Genomic DNA, 11,212 nt, shown 5'->3' on the forward strand with positions numbered 1-11,212 from the left:
ATGGCCTTCTCTGAAATTCTCTCATGAACAAAAAAAAATCCTATAAAGAAAACATTATACATGAATGAAAAACATAATTGTTGATAAATCTTTATTTGAAATCATTATTAAATCGTGGTAAAACTAAGAATACAAAGTGTTATTTTTTACATTGCCGTTAAATTGCGAGGGCATCATTTTGAACTTCATGATTAAGCTGAGTTTGTAAATTAGATAGCTTGTCCTTGAGCATGGCAACCCCCATAATGACTATATTTTCTGGCTTCAAAGCTCCAGCTGCTTCAACATTAAAATAAAATTTATTTGGTTTTAACTCCCAGTTAAAATCAGCTTCATCTAAAGAACAATCTTTTTAATAAAAATAAACGGTCTGCAACATAAATAAATACATTGATCATCATCAAGTTCACTGTATTCACTTTTTGGCCATTCATCTGGTTTAGGGAATAATGTATGTCTCATTGCATTATCAGGGTCATATTCAAAAGCAACCCCTGCTGTTGGATTCCACTTTGCATGTTCCTTTCCAAAACCTTAAGATTAATGTAATATATAGGCATAACAAATTTAACTATCTAAAAAATAAAAAACCTTTTTTGGCATATGCTCTAACTTTAAGTTCTTGTCCTTTACGTAATTTAATAATTAAAATTTCATCAGTATCTCCATACTCAGAAGATTCATCATCTCTGTGTTTTGAGGTAGCAGGTACAACACGAGGATCACTGGATTTTAAGTCAGCTGTAGTAACGTGGCGTGTGTGATCATCTGTACACTTAACATCCAAAGTGAATTCAACACTACACTCATGACAAAAATCTGAGCAAATACAATCCTAAAATATTAATAGTTGAAACTGTTAAAATAGTATATAAAACCCAAGTTTCATAAGGACGTGTTTTATTTCACGAGTCCAACTTTATAAAACGAATCGCGGAGCGCGAGTTTTATAAAGGACGAATGGAATATACGTCTTATGAAACGGGTTTTTTTATAGTATTTTTTTCCATTTTGCACCTTTTGAGCCGTTTTTAAATCAAAAGTAAGAATTTTAAGATGGTTGGTAAAAACATTTCAAACACTTGTCGACCTTGGGATATTCACGCGTATTGGCTGACGCTGCCAGTATCCTCTAGACTTGCATATGACTTGAGATGATTCTGGCAGAGCAGTCTGGCAGTACCAACATAATGATCGTAAATTGCACTATCGCTATTATAGCACCGCTTTCAGCTGTTACGATGCTGTTTTTGGTATCGGAACAGCTCTGTTACGAACGCAAAATAGAAAAAAAGCATATTATTAGACTGCTCACTCTAGGGTATTGTAAGCGTTGAACAACGTCATCTGATATTAGGGGTATAAGCCCTATCCTGTGAGCCAAAAACTCATCACTGAGGACTGTGGAATTTGCCTCTAACTTTACCCAGTCAATAGCTAAAGTTGGTGTTTCGGCAATTAATACCCGACGGATACTATTTGCAACACTGAACACAAAAATTATGTTATAACCCAATATAAAAAATTATAACGACAGTCGGCACTTTACCTTAAATCTGTATCTTCAATATAAAATTTCACATTATCATCAGTTAAATCTGTTATGTGAACTGATGGTTGATTCGCATACGGCATTGTTCTGAGGTATTGATAGTCTAATTAAACTTAATTTTTGTATATTGGAAAGGAATTACCAACAAACACAGAACAACCACCACCATAGAAAACGAACACAGTCCTGTCAATTTTAGAGGTTAAATTCATGATTTTTAGTAATATATAGTGTTTTTGGTGTTTTTTGTTGTCGATCCTTCTCCTGCTTGCTTGTCAAAGTAAATTATAATATTTTGATTAAATTACTTTTATTGACAAAATTTATTGTATTTCGTTGTTGCAAAACAATATAAATGTACATTATTTGAGATCAATTTATTGAAATCAGTTGAAATTTATTCTGTAATAACTCAGTAAGATATATATATTAGGTTATAATGACAAAAAATATGTCTGCAACTCCTTATATCATTCAAATTAATGAAGTAAGTATAATTATATCTTTTTCTATGTTAGTTGTATTTATTGCTTGTTTTTGTAGCCAATTGAAACTATACATTTAACAGAGGAAGTTAGCAGAATTGGAATACAAATAGATCCTGATGCACAAGAGTTAACTGCATTTAATGGAATAAACAATCCTCAAATTTTAGTTAAATCTTCAAATAGTCCGGTTGAAATTGTACAAGAAACAACTAAATCTGGTACTCAAAATTTTGGAGTTGTAAGGCAAGAGCAGCCATGTATTGTGCAAATTGTTTATCCCCAAGAGTTAAGTCTGACAGTAAGACAATGTTGATATTTGTGTAACTTTTTATGTATAAAAGAAATATTATTAGCGTGCTTATAATACAATTAAGCGTGGACGTCCAAAAAAGAAAAAACAAGAAGTATCAACAGATGAGAATGGTTTATTGTTAAAGCCAGAACCTATAACAAAACCTCCAAAAAGTGCCAGAACAAGATCTGGTCGTCTAGTCAAATTACCAAAATACATTGAAAAGGTAATATATCCATCTGTATTATAGGCATTCACGATCTTTTTGGGACCGACGACCAAGTTGGCTATGACCTGACCATCTAATGATTTTGTTGGTAGTACCTCGGTGATAACTAAATTCCCTAAAGGATATTGACACTTTTTGTGTTAGATTAGGCATTTAGGTTGTTTTCAGTTTAAGGTTATATTTTCTGAATAGGTACATTGTTGCCAGATCTCTTAAATCTGGTCTGTCCTTTTTAAATTAAATTAAATAGTTTAATAGAAATTTTTTTATCGTAATAAAATTATTTTGGCAATTATGACTGTTCCTTTGACGGAAATTTAAATTATCTTTACACACTTAATAAATCATTTAGTTTCTTACGAATATTAAAATAATAAATCTGGTAATGCGGTAGCAAGAAAATGTCGAACAGACACTGACAACAAAAAAATTGCATCCGTTGCATCACTGAGTCAGTTACTCCAACATGAAAAGAAAAAATCCTAGCCAACTCGGTTCCAAAAAGATTGTGCATTCCTAATTAATATTGTCTTATAAATTCATAATGTTAACAGTACATTTTTACAGGATTTTAAGAAAATTGAAATAACAACAGATGAACAAGAGGTCCAACTATCAGATTTTAAAAGATTTGAAGAAAAAGAAAATTCAAAAATTAAATTTACAGAATTACATACAAAAAAACGTGTAATATCTGCACAATATAAATGTCCAAAATGTTTTAAAGCATATTTAGGGAAGAATAAAATGATACAACATTTAAAAAAATATCCAGATCATGGACCTCTTCCTGAAGGATGTCAGGAGTTTAATTTTGATGTGTGGAATTACTTATTTGACATTACTCAAAAATGTAAACCTGGACAACGTGGCATAAAGTTTTGTGAAGAATTAAGCAATTTGTTGCACAATGTGCAATTACTTAAAAGTGCACTATTTAAAACAGTTACAGATAATAAAAACTGTGTGCATATTGACAAAGTTTTAGGCAATGCAATTGGATTACCTCCTGGTAAATATAAATTTGATGAAAATGAACTGTACAAAGATGTAACTGTACTTAAATTAATTACAAATAGTGATTTCTTTAAACCAAATCTTAATAATAAGCAAAATAATGATAATGCAGCTATAAAATATAAGACTGAAGATGATGCCCAATTAGAACATAGTGAAAATAAGAAATTAAAACAAGACATTCAACATGAAGAAAGAAAATTTATGCTTAACAATAATCCAGAAGGAAATAGAATTTGTACTGATGTTCAATCTGACCATGGTAATTTAACAGATGTTAAACATAGTGAGAACATGTTTGCTGTTAAATCTGAGCAAAATGATAATAATGCACTATCTAAGATGCAAGATGCAAATGTAGATAATTTTTCAAAAAAAAATGATGTAGATAATCAACTATTACCTTCAGATCTTTTAACAGAAACTCTGTTATTACATTCTTTACCAAATCCAAGAAACCCAGTAGAAGAATTAATGTTAACTACTGTAGATAATGGTTCAAATTTGTTAGATAATAGTACTAGTTCTGATGAAGTAATGAATGTAGATCAGTTTGTAAATGAAAGGTTTAAAAAAATTATTGAACCTGACATTGAACTTGGAAACGCTTCATTAAATTTAGATTTGCCAAGTTTAGAACTTTTTCAATTTTCAACCAGCTGATACTAAAAAAAGAATAAAAGAACAATTCTCGTTAAATAATATACTTTCGTAATGAAACTAAACAATTGGCCTCTGCGAAAAATATTTTTTGCACTTTCTGATGTCATCAATTGTGTAAATCAATGTGAAATTATAATTATAACGAAATTTGCTTACCCTGTATCATTAGAACTTTAAATAACTAACTGGACTAAGGTGCGCTGTGTCAACCAGTTTTATTTTTTTAGTAGATCAACATACTGTATATCTTCCAAGTAAAATTTTGTTATGTAATAACACGTGTATTTTTGTAATATTTTATCTGCGAAAGTGATGTTTTTAGGTACCTTGCAAGGAGTTTGTTTGTGGAATTATGCAGTCTTGGAAAAAATAAAGTTGTTACTCAATTTTGAGTTTTACCACCGATTTTTAACAAACAATCCTTAAAAACGTATATAGAATAATTAAATATTTTTTTTATACACTTATTAAATAACAAAATATATACAAATACGTACCAGTTGGAAGTTTTTAATTTTTTTTTACATTTTTAAAAGTTCAATATTACCAAAATTTCAACAAATTTAAAGCAAGATTAATTATAAAAAAATTTAGTTTTACGGTTTACAAATTCGCAAGTTTATCTAACATTTTAAAGTGATATCAAATATTTTCCATTAACGATGATAAAACGGAATTGAAACTTGTTAAAGTACATGTACCATTACGAGATTATCAAAAAAAATTAATTTTGCCGGCCGGCAGAAGCAGATACGTCGCGTGGAGCGGTGTGTGACGTGTATCGTGTGGATGTGTGCTACGTTTTGGGAAATGTGTAAAATAAAATAAAACCAAAATAAACATACCGTCGATAATAGTGCGTAGAACATTTTCTCGTTGCAACTTTATTTGCAATCGAAATACGAGCGAAAATAATTTAGAAACTGTTCAATATTTTACTTTAACCTCAAAAATCAGTAAGAGGAGTAAACTGATAAAAATCAAGACTTTTAAGATAAATTATTACATTTCAGAAAACTAATCATGATAGGATTGGGGAAAAAGGGAACCGTTTCAAATAATGCCGAGAAACATGAAACTTTATTAACACTATCCATTTTAACATTGGCAGCGATCCTGTGTAAGTATTAGTGCCAAATTTTATAAAAACTGAATTTTATTGAACCGTTTTTTAGCGTTTGCCACCCGACTTTTTTCTGTTTTACGTTTTGAAAGTGTAATCCATGAATTCGATCCTTATTTCAATTATCGCACTACTAAGTTCTTGGCAGAAGAAGGATTTTACTCTTTTCATAATTGGTTTGATGACAGAGCATGGTATCCTTTGGGGAGAATTATTGGAGGTGTGTTTAATATCATTACTGTAATGTGTTATAATACATTGGATAAGAATAAAATCCGTCGAAACGGTCGAAATTCGCATGCTACGAGAGAAAAAAAAATGTTATAAAAATTAAAAACGAGTCAAAGAGAACCGACGTCGACATACGAGTCATGACGTCATTGTGGCACGTTTTACACAGAGATGTGTTTTGACTGTTTTGTAATAATTGCCTTACAATAGTATGTACAGTTACGGCTACGGAATTTCGTCATTTATTTTACTGTCAATTCGAAAAAACTTGTGTAGCCTAAGCTTTATTGTCATTATGACTTGACACTCAAAATTTTTGTGACAGAAATTCTGTCACGCACAATAAAAATAAAAATACCACCTGTAACGTTTTTGACATCTTGTCAAAAATTCCGATGTAGGGTTAGAAATATATAAAACCTGTTTTACACCTAATGACAACGACTGACGAAATTCCGTGGCCGTGACTGTACAATTATATTTATATACATATAGTCTTTGCCAAAGCCAAATAACCACCAACACTGCATTCTACCCAAAAAATCAACCGGCATCCTAGTAATATCAAAATTGCCATTATACACTTAGTGTAATTTTGTTTTCACCAACTTATTCACCAAGCTTATTATTAAAAAAAATAATAATAAGATCAGCAACAATAGGATACTTCACGTGCACTTTACCTCATAGAACATAATTTATGTCTAGAATGCATATAAAAATTAGTCCGTCTGGTGTTGACACGAGCCAGGCGGTCGAAGCACTTTTTAAGGTGATATGCTAATTTCGACCGTTTTGACGGATTTTATATTTTTTCTCCAGTGTATTATACCTAGAGTATTTGCTTATCTTTAGGCACCATCTACCCGGGGCTTATGGTAACATCAGCAGCATTTTATCATTTGTGTTGGTTGTTCAACATTACAATAGATATTCGAAATGTTTGTGTATTTTTGGCACCGCTGTTTTCGTCGTTCACAACAATTGTGACATACTTGCTTACTAAAGAAGTAAAAAATGCTGGTGCCGGTCTAGTCGCAGCAGCTATGGTCTCAATTGTACCTGGTTATATTAGTAGATCAGTGGCGGGGAGTTATGATAATGAAGGAATAGCCATATTTTGTATGTTGTTGACATATTACACGTGGATTAAAGCTGTTAAAACTGGTACGATTCTGTGGGGAACGTTTGCAGCATTAGCATATTTTTACATGGTTAATATAGAAATTTTCATGATTACATTTTCGCTCACGAAATATTTTAGGTTTCATCTTGGGGTGGTTATGTATTTCTAATCAATTTAATACCTCTACATGTATTAACTTTAATGGTAACTGGAAGATTTTCCCACCGAATCTACATCGCATATAGTACACTATACTGTGTAGGAACAATTTTATCCATGCAAATTTCATTTGTCGGATTTCAACCTGTTCAGAGTTCTGAACATATGTTGGTACGTAAAAAGTGTCTCAAACTAATGAAGATTATTTTCAACCATTTCTAGGCTTTGGGCGTTTTTGGTTTATGTCAAATCCACGCATTTGTTGATTACATAAGAAGCAAACTATCAAAGAACGATTTCGATGTCTTATTTTCTTTTTTGATCTACACAGTGGGTGTTCTTTTTGTTGTCGTTTTTGGTATATTAACATTGTCTGGTAAAATATCACCGTGGACCGGACGTTTTTATTCACTCTTAGACCCATCATATGCCAAAAATCATATTCCTATTATAGCTAGTGTTTCTGAACATCAACCCACATCATGGAGTTCTTTTTACTTTGACTTGCAAATTTTGGTCTTTCTCTTTCCTGCAGGACTTTATTTCTGTTTCAGTCAGTTAACTGATGCAAACATTTTCATGATTCTCTATGGAGTGACCAGTATATATTTTGCTGTGAGTCAATAAAAATAGTAAATACAATACATTTTTTTATAATTTATAGGGAGTGATGGTACGTTTAATGTTGGTTCTGGCACCTGTAATGTGTATATTGAGTGGAATTGCTGTATCCCATTTGCTTACTAAGTTTATGAAAAACACAGATACTGGAAAACCATCTGAACATAAAAAGAGTAAAAAACTTGAATCAAATTATGTACTGAAAAATGAAATTTCCTCGGCGTTTGTTGGTGTTATTTGTTTATTATTAATATCGTACACTTTCCATTGCACATGGGTTACTTCAGAAGCTTACAGTTCTCCTAGCATAGTATTAAGTGCTAGATCACACGACGGCGGTAGAATAATTTTTGATGATTTCCGTGAAGCTTATTACTGGTTGAAGATGAATACACCTGAAGATGCCAGAATAATGTCTTGGTGGGATTACGGATATCAGATAACAGCAATGGCTAATCGAACCATTCTTGTGGATAACAACACTTGGAATAACACACATATCAGCAGAGTGGGGCAGGCTATGGCTAGTTCGGAAGAAAAAGCGTATGAAATCATGAAAGAACTAGATGTTGATTACGTTTTGGTAATTTTTGGTGGTCTAACTGGATATTCTTCAGATGACATTAACAAATTCTTGTGGATGGTTCGAATTGGTATGAATTTATTTTTCTTGTTCCGCGAACATTTAGTTCCTTCAGCTTATTTTTATTGATTCTTAAAACTTGTATTTTAGGCGGAAGTACTGACAGAGGGGCACATATTAAAGAATGGGATTACTATTCTTCCAGCGGAGAATTTCGTGTTGATAAAGAAGGGTCGCAAACTTTGCTGAATTGTCTTATGTACAAAATGTGTTATTATAGATTTGGACAAGTTTACACAGAGGGTTGGTATTAATTGTAAATGTAACAATGTTTTGAAATATGCTTTAAGGCGGTAAACCCCCGGGTTATGATCGAGTACGTGGCGCCGAAATTGGTAATAAGGATTTTGAATTGGATGTTTTAGAAGAGGCCTATACGACAGAGCATTGGTTAGTTCGCATTTATAAAGTGAAAGATTTACCCAACAGGGGGATATAGTAACTTTGGTTTTTGTATCTTACGTATTGTCTAAACTTTTGTTTCTATTTTTTTCCATTTATTAATAAAATGAAAAAAGAACACTAATCATTATTTTTCCTATGTTTATAAAAAAATATGCCTATAGCAAGGAAGTTACATAACTTCCTTGAACTTACGAACAGTGAGCCCGACGGAATTGAAAATGTAACCCACAATACATTTGCTAAGTTAAATAACGTGGATAATGTTTTTTGATTTAAAGATCCATAAAACATAGCTGTGCAGTTATGTAAATTTTGATCCAGCTGTGCAAATCTATCACTCCAGGAAGTATTGCAAAGGCATATGAACCGCATGACTTCATTAAAAAAAAAAGTGTCGGAATTATGTATTACGTAATTTCTGTAATAAAATCAGAGCAATTGCAAAAGCACTCAGAGATGTCTCAACGTTAGACATTTCTTGCAGAGTAATATTTTAAAAGTTAGGACACCAGTAGTTAGTGTCAATAAATTTTGCAAAACCGAAAATTTTTCTATGTGCAAAAAATTAGAGATATTGAGAAACGATAGATATTTTTAATGAATTTGGAAGTCATTTGAATTGTGCTAGCTATTTTTGCAAACAAAGCTAAAAAATAACAAAATTGCATATAATGAGTTTTTAAATATTGCACCGTTGTAAGAGTCATTTACTTAATGTCATCAAGTTTGTTGCGCGATGTTGATAATAATGTAGAAGAATTCTATTGTAAATAAATTAGTAGGTGGAAAACGAATTAATTTTTCACTGAAAGGCTCACATGAAGGTGTCATGGTACCGCTATAAATAGGTTTTAACACAAAAGAATTGCTTGTTTTGAATGCATTCATCAAATTAACCTGCGACAATGTAAGAATTTACATAAACATGTTTGCGGCACAACGAATTCAAATTTTTGGAGGGAGAGATTTCAGTGTGGATTCGGATTACATATAGTTATTTACATTAGAGTGCGACACCTAGGTTTCAGGCACGAGGCAACGCCGAGTCCCGATTAGTTGGAGCGATGTAAAATACCTACCGCACGACATTGTATTTAGACGATTTTTCGGCTGAACAACTGTTTTATTAATTTTAACTGGTAATACAACTCTTTCATAAAAACAATGGACCGTATCACGACACCGTCATTAAAGTTGCCGTTAACTAAACTGGTGATTAAAGTAAACATAAAACGATATAGATTTATACAATTATAACCTGCCAGAAAGAGATGAATTCGCCACCGTCGTAATTAGAGTCATGATTAAATTTAATAAGGGAGTCGTGATACGGCCTATTATGTTTAAATACAACGTGTAACAGAAATAAGTACATTAATTTTAACTGGTAATAGAACTCGTCAAAAGGAACAACTTTTCTATCTTCAAATGTGTGCAATCAATTTTGCCTTATCACTTCATTCAGAGCCATAAAATTTTAAAAATCGATTTTGAGCAAAAAAAAATTTTTTTTTCGTACACGCTCATAATTTACAATACATGTGTATTTATGAAATTTTTATCCCTAATTTTTTGTCCCTAATAAACAACCCATGTCAACCACTTTTGTGGAAGTGACCGCCCAATTTAATAATAAATCGTAACTAAATTTTGCACTTTAATATCAAATTCCATTTAAATCAAAAACCAGTGATGTTTTCATGATTTCAATAACACCAAATTTTTCCTAAATGTTTAAAAGGATTCTCAGTGAAAAATTATCTAAATTAATGTAACTAGTGTTATTGAATTAAAACGAAATATTTACCTGTTTCATTAAAAAAAATTGAAATTTTTACAGATTGTTCTAGAGCGATACAGTAGGTACTCAATCATTCCTGAATTTTTTGAGAATTTTAAATCGATCAGAAGTGAGTGTTTTCGCTGGGGCGGTAAAACTTAACTCACCCGGTACAATAAAGAAATGATTCATCCACTCTTTTCAGCATTCCTCTGTACCATTTCTGTACCCCACAAGAAGAAGTCGCACGGAAATTTTCTGAGCTCGAGGAGCACTCCCGCACACTTCACCTTACGCCAACACAATACTTATCTATTCACTATTCAAAAATAAACGCACCATTTTCAAGGGCGTAGCAATGATTTTTTGCTGGGGTGGGCCAGATTTTAAACCACAGACAGATGATAGATAAATATTGCAGATGTATCTTGTTTTTAATGTGTTTTACTTTTATTCTGGGGTGGGCCAGAAGGATTCTGGGGTGGGCCGGGCCCACCTGCCCCCCCCCTTTGCTACGCCCTTGACCATTTTCACAAAATTTTAGCTCAAATCACAGAATCAACACGTAAACTCCTGCCTTTGGCAGTGGTATAAAACTAACTGAAAATTTATTGCGCTTATTTCTACCTCGGCCGAAGGGCGAAAAAACTTTATTCTAAAAACACAATGTTTTGCGTCGATTTTGCAAAAACTAGGTATTATTTCACGGTCTGTGTTTAATTTATGCGGGGTAAATACTGAAATGAAAATTATATATTTCCAAAAAAAAGCCCAGGGCCTCCGGCCACACATTTGGTTGTCTAGTTGTATTTAGCCTGAGGATACCAGAGGAGCAGGTAGTGTATAGGTACTCTACGATAGGTGCCCATTCTCAACTACCAGC

General features: G+C 32.3%; 3 protein-coding genes across 3 annotated transcripts; 2 read left to right on the forward strand and 1 right to left on the reverse strand.

Annotated features, from left to right (window-relative positions):
* Positions 1-77: 77 nt before the first annotated feature.
* Polr2C (RNA polymerase III subunit RpII33) lies at positions 78-1,764 on the reverse strand. Its single transcript, XM_069049851.1, has 5 exons — positions 1,550-1,764; positions 1,316-1,487; positions 592-835; positions 390-533; positions 78-336 (listed from the first exon to the last, which is right to left on the reverse strand). The coding sequence occupies exons 1-5, from the start codon at positions 1,633-1,635 to the stop codon at positions 158-160; spliced, it is 825 nt and encodes a 274-aa protein (XP_068905952.1). The 5' UTR covers positions 1,636-1,764; the 3' UTR covers positions 78-157.
* Positions 1,765-1,832: 68 nt separating this feature from the next.
* Positions 1,833-4,740, forward strand: LOC138132343 (uncharacterized). The gene is made up of 4 exons (XM_069049842.1): positions 1,833-2,039; positions 2,096-2,338; positions 2,394-2,558; positions 3,129-4,740. The coding sequence occupies exons 1-4, from the start codon at positions 1,992-1,994 to the stop codon at positions 4,239-4,241; spliced, it is 1,569 nt and encodes a 522-aa protein (XP_068905943.1). The 5' UTR covers positions 1,833-1,991; the 3' UTR covers positions 4,242-4,740.
* A 233-nt stretch (positions 4,741-4,973) lies between these two features.
* On the forward strand, positions 4,974-8,670 carry Stt3A (catalytic subunit 3A of the oligosaccharyltransferase complex). Its single transcript, XM_069049834.1, has 9 exons — positions 4,974-5,197; positions 5,255-5,361; positions 5,417-5,584; positions 6,451-6,809; positions 6,860-7,051; positions 7,103-7,495; positions 7,545-8,154; positions 8,235-8,387; positions 8,435-8,670. The coding sequence occupies exons 2-9, from the start codon at positions 5,265-5,267 to the stop codon at positions 8,581-8,583; spliced, it is 2,121 nt and encodes a 706-aa protein (XP_068905935.1). The 5' UTR covers positions 4,974-5,197; positions 5,255-5,264; the 3' UTR covers positions 8,584-8,670.
* Positions 8,671-11,212: the final 2,542 nt, after the last annotated feature.

Source organism: Tenebrio molitor, chromosome 5 (genome assembly GCF_963966145.1).
Source record: "Tenebrio molitor chromosome 5, icTenMoli1.1, whole genome shotgun sequence".
Lineage (NCBI taxonomy): Eukaryota > Metazoa > Arthropoda > Insecta > Coleoptera > Tenebrionidae > Tenebrio > Tenebrio molitor.

Bases quoted from the DNA above. Each gene is read 5' to 3' on its own strand.
- Polr2C (XM_069049851.1), bottom strand. From the start codon at position 1,635: ATGCCGTATGCGAATCAACCATCAGTTCACATAACAGATTTAACTGAT. The intron at 1,488-1,549 runs GTAAAGTGCCGA...TTTTGTGTTCAG, and splicing joins ATTGAAGATACAGATTTAAG to TGTTGCAAATAGTATCCGTC. The intron at 836-1,315 runs GTGAGCAGTCTA...TTAATATTTTAG, and splicing joins AACGCTTACAATACCCTAGA to GATTGTATTTGCTCAGATTT.
- LOC138132343 (XM_069049842.1), top strand. From the start codon at position 1,992: ATGACAAAAAATATGTCTGCAACTCCTTATATCATTCAAATTAATGAA. The intron at 2,040-2,095 runs GTAAGTATAATT...TTGTTTTTGTAG, and splicing joins ATATCATTCAAATTAATGAA to CCAATTGAAACTATACATTT. The intron at 2,339-2,393 runs GTAAGACAATGT...AAATATTATTAG, and splicing joins CCCAAGAGTTAAGTCTGACA to CGTGCTTATAATACAATTAA.
- Stt3A (XM_069049834.1), top strand. From the start codon at position 5,265: ATGATAGGATTGGGGAAAAAGGGAACCGTTTCAAATAATGCCGAGAAA. The intron at 5,362-5,416 runs GTAAGTATTAGT...ACCGTTTTTTAG, and splicing joins AACATTGGCAGCGATCCTGT to CGTTTGCCACCCGACTTTTT. The intron at 6,810-6,859 runs GTTAATATAGAA...GAAATATTTTAG, and splicing joins CATTAGCATATTTTTACATG to GTTTCATCTTGGGGTGGTTA.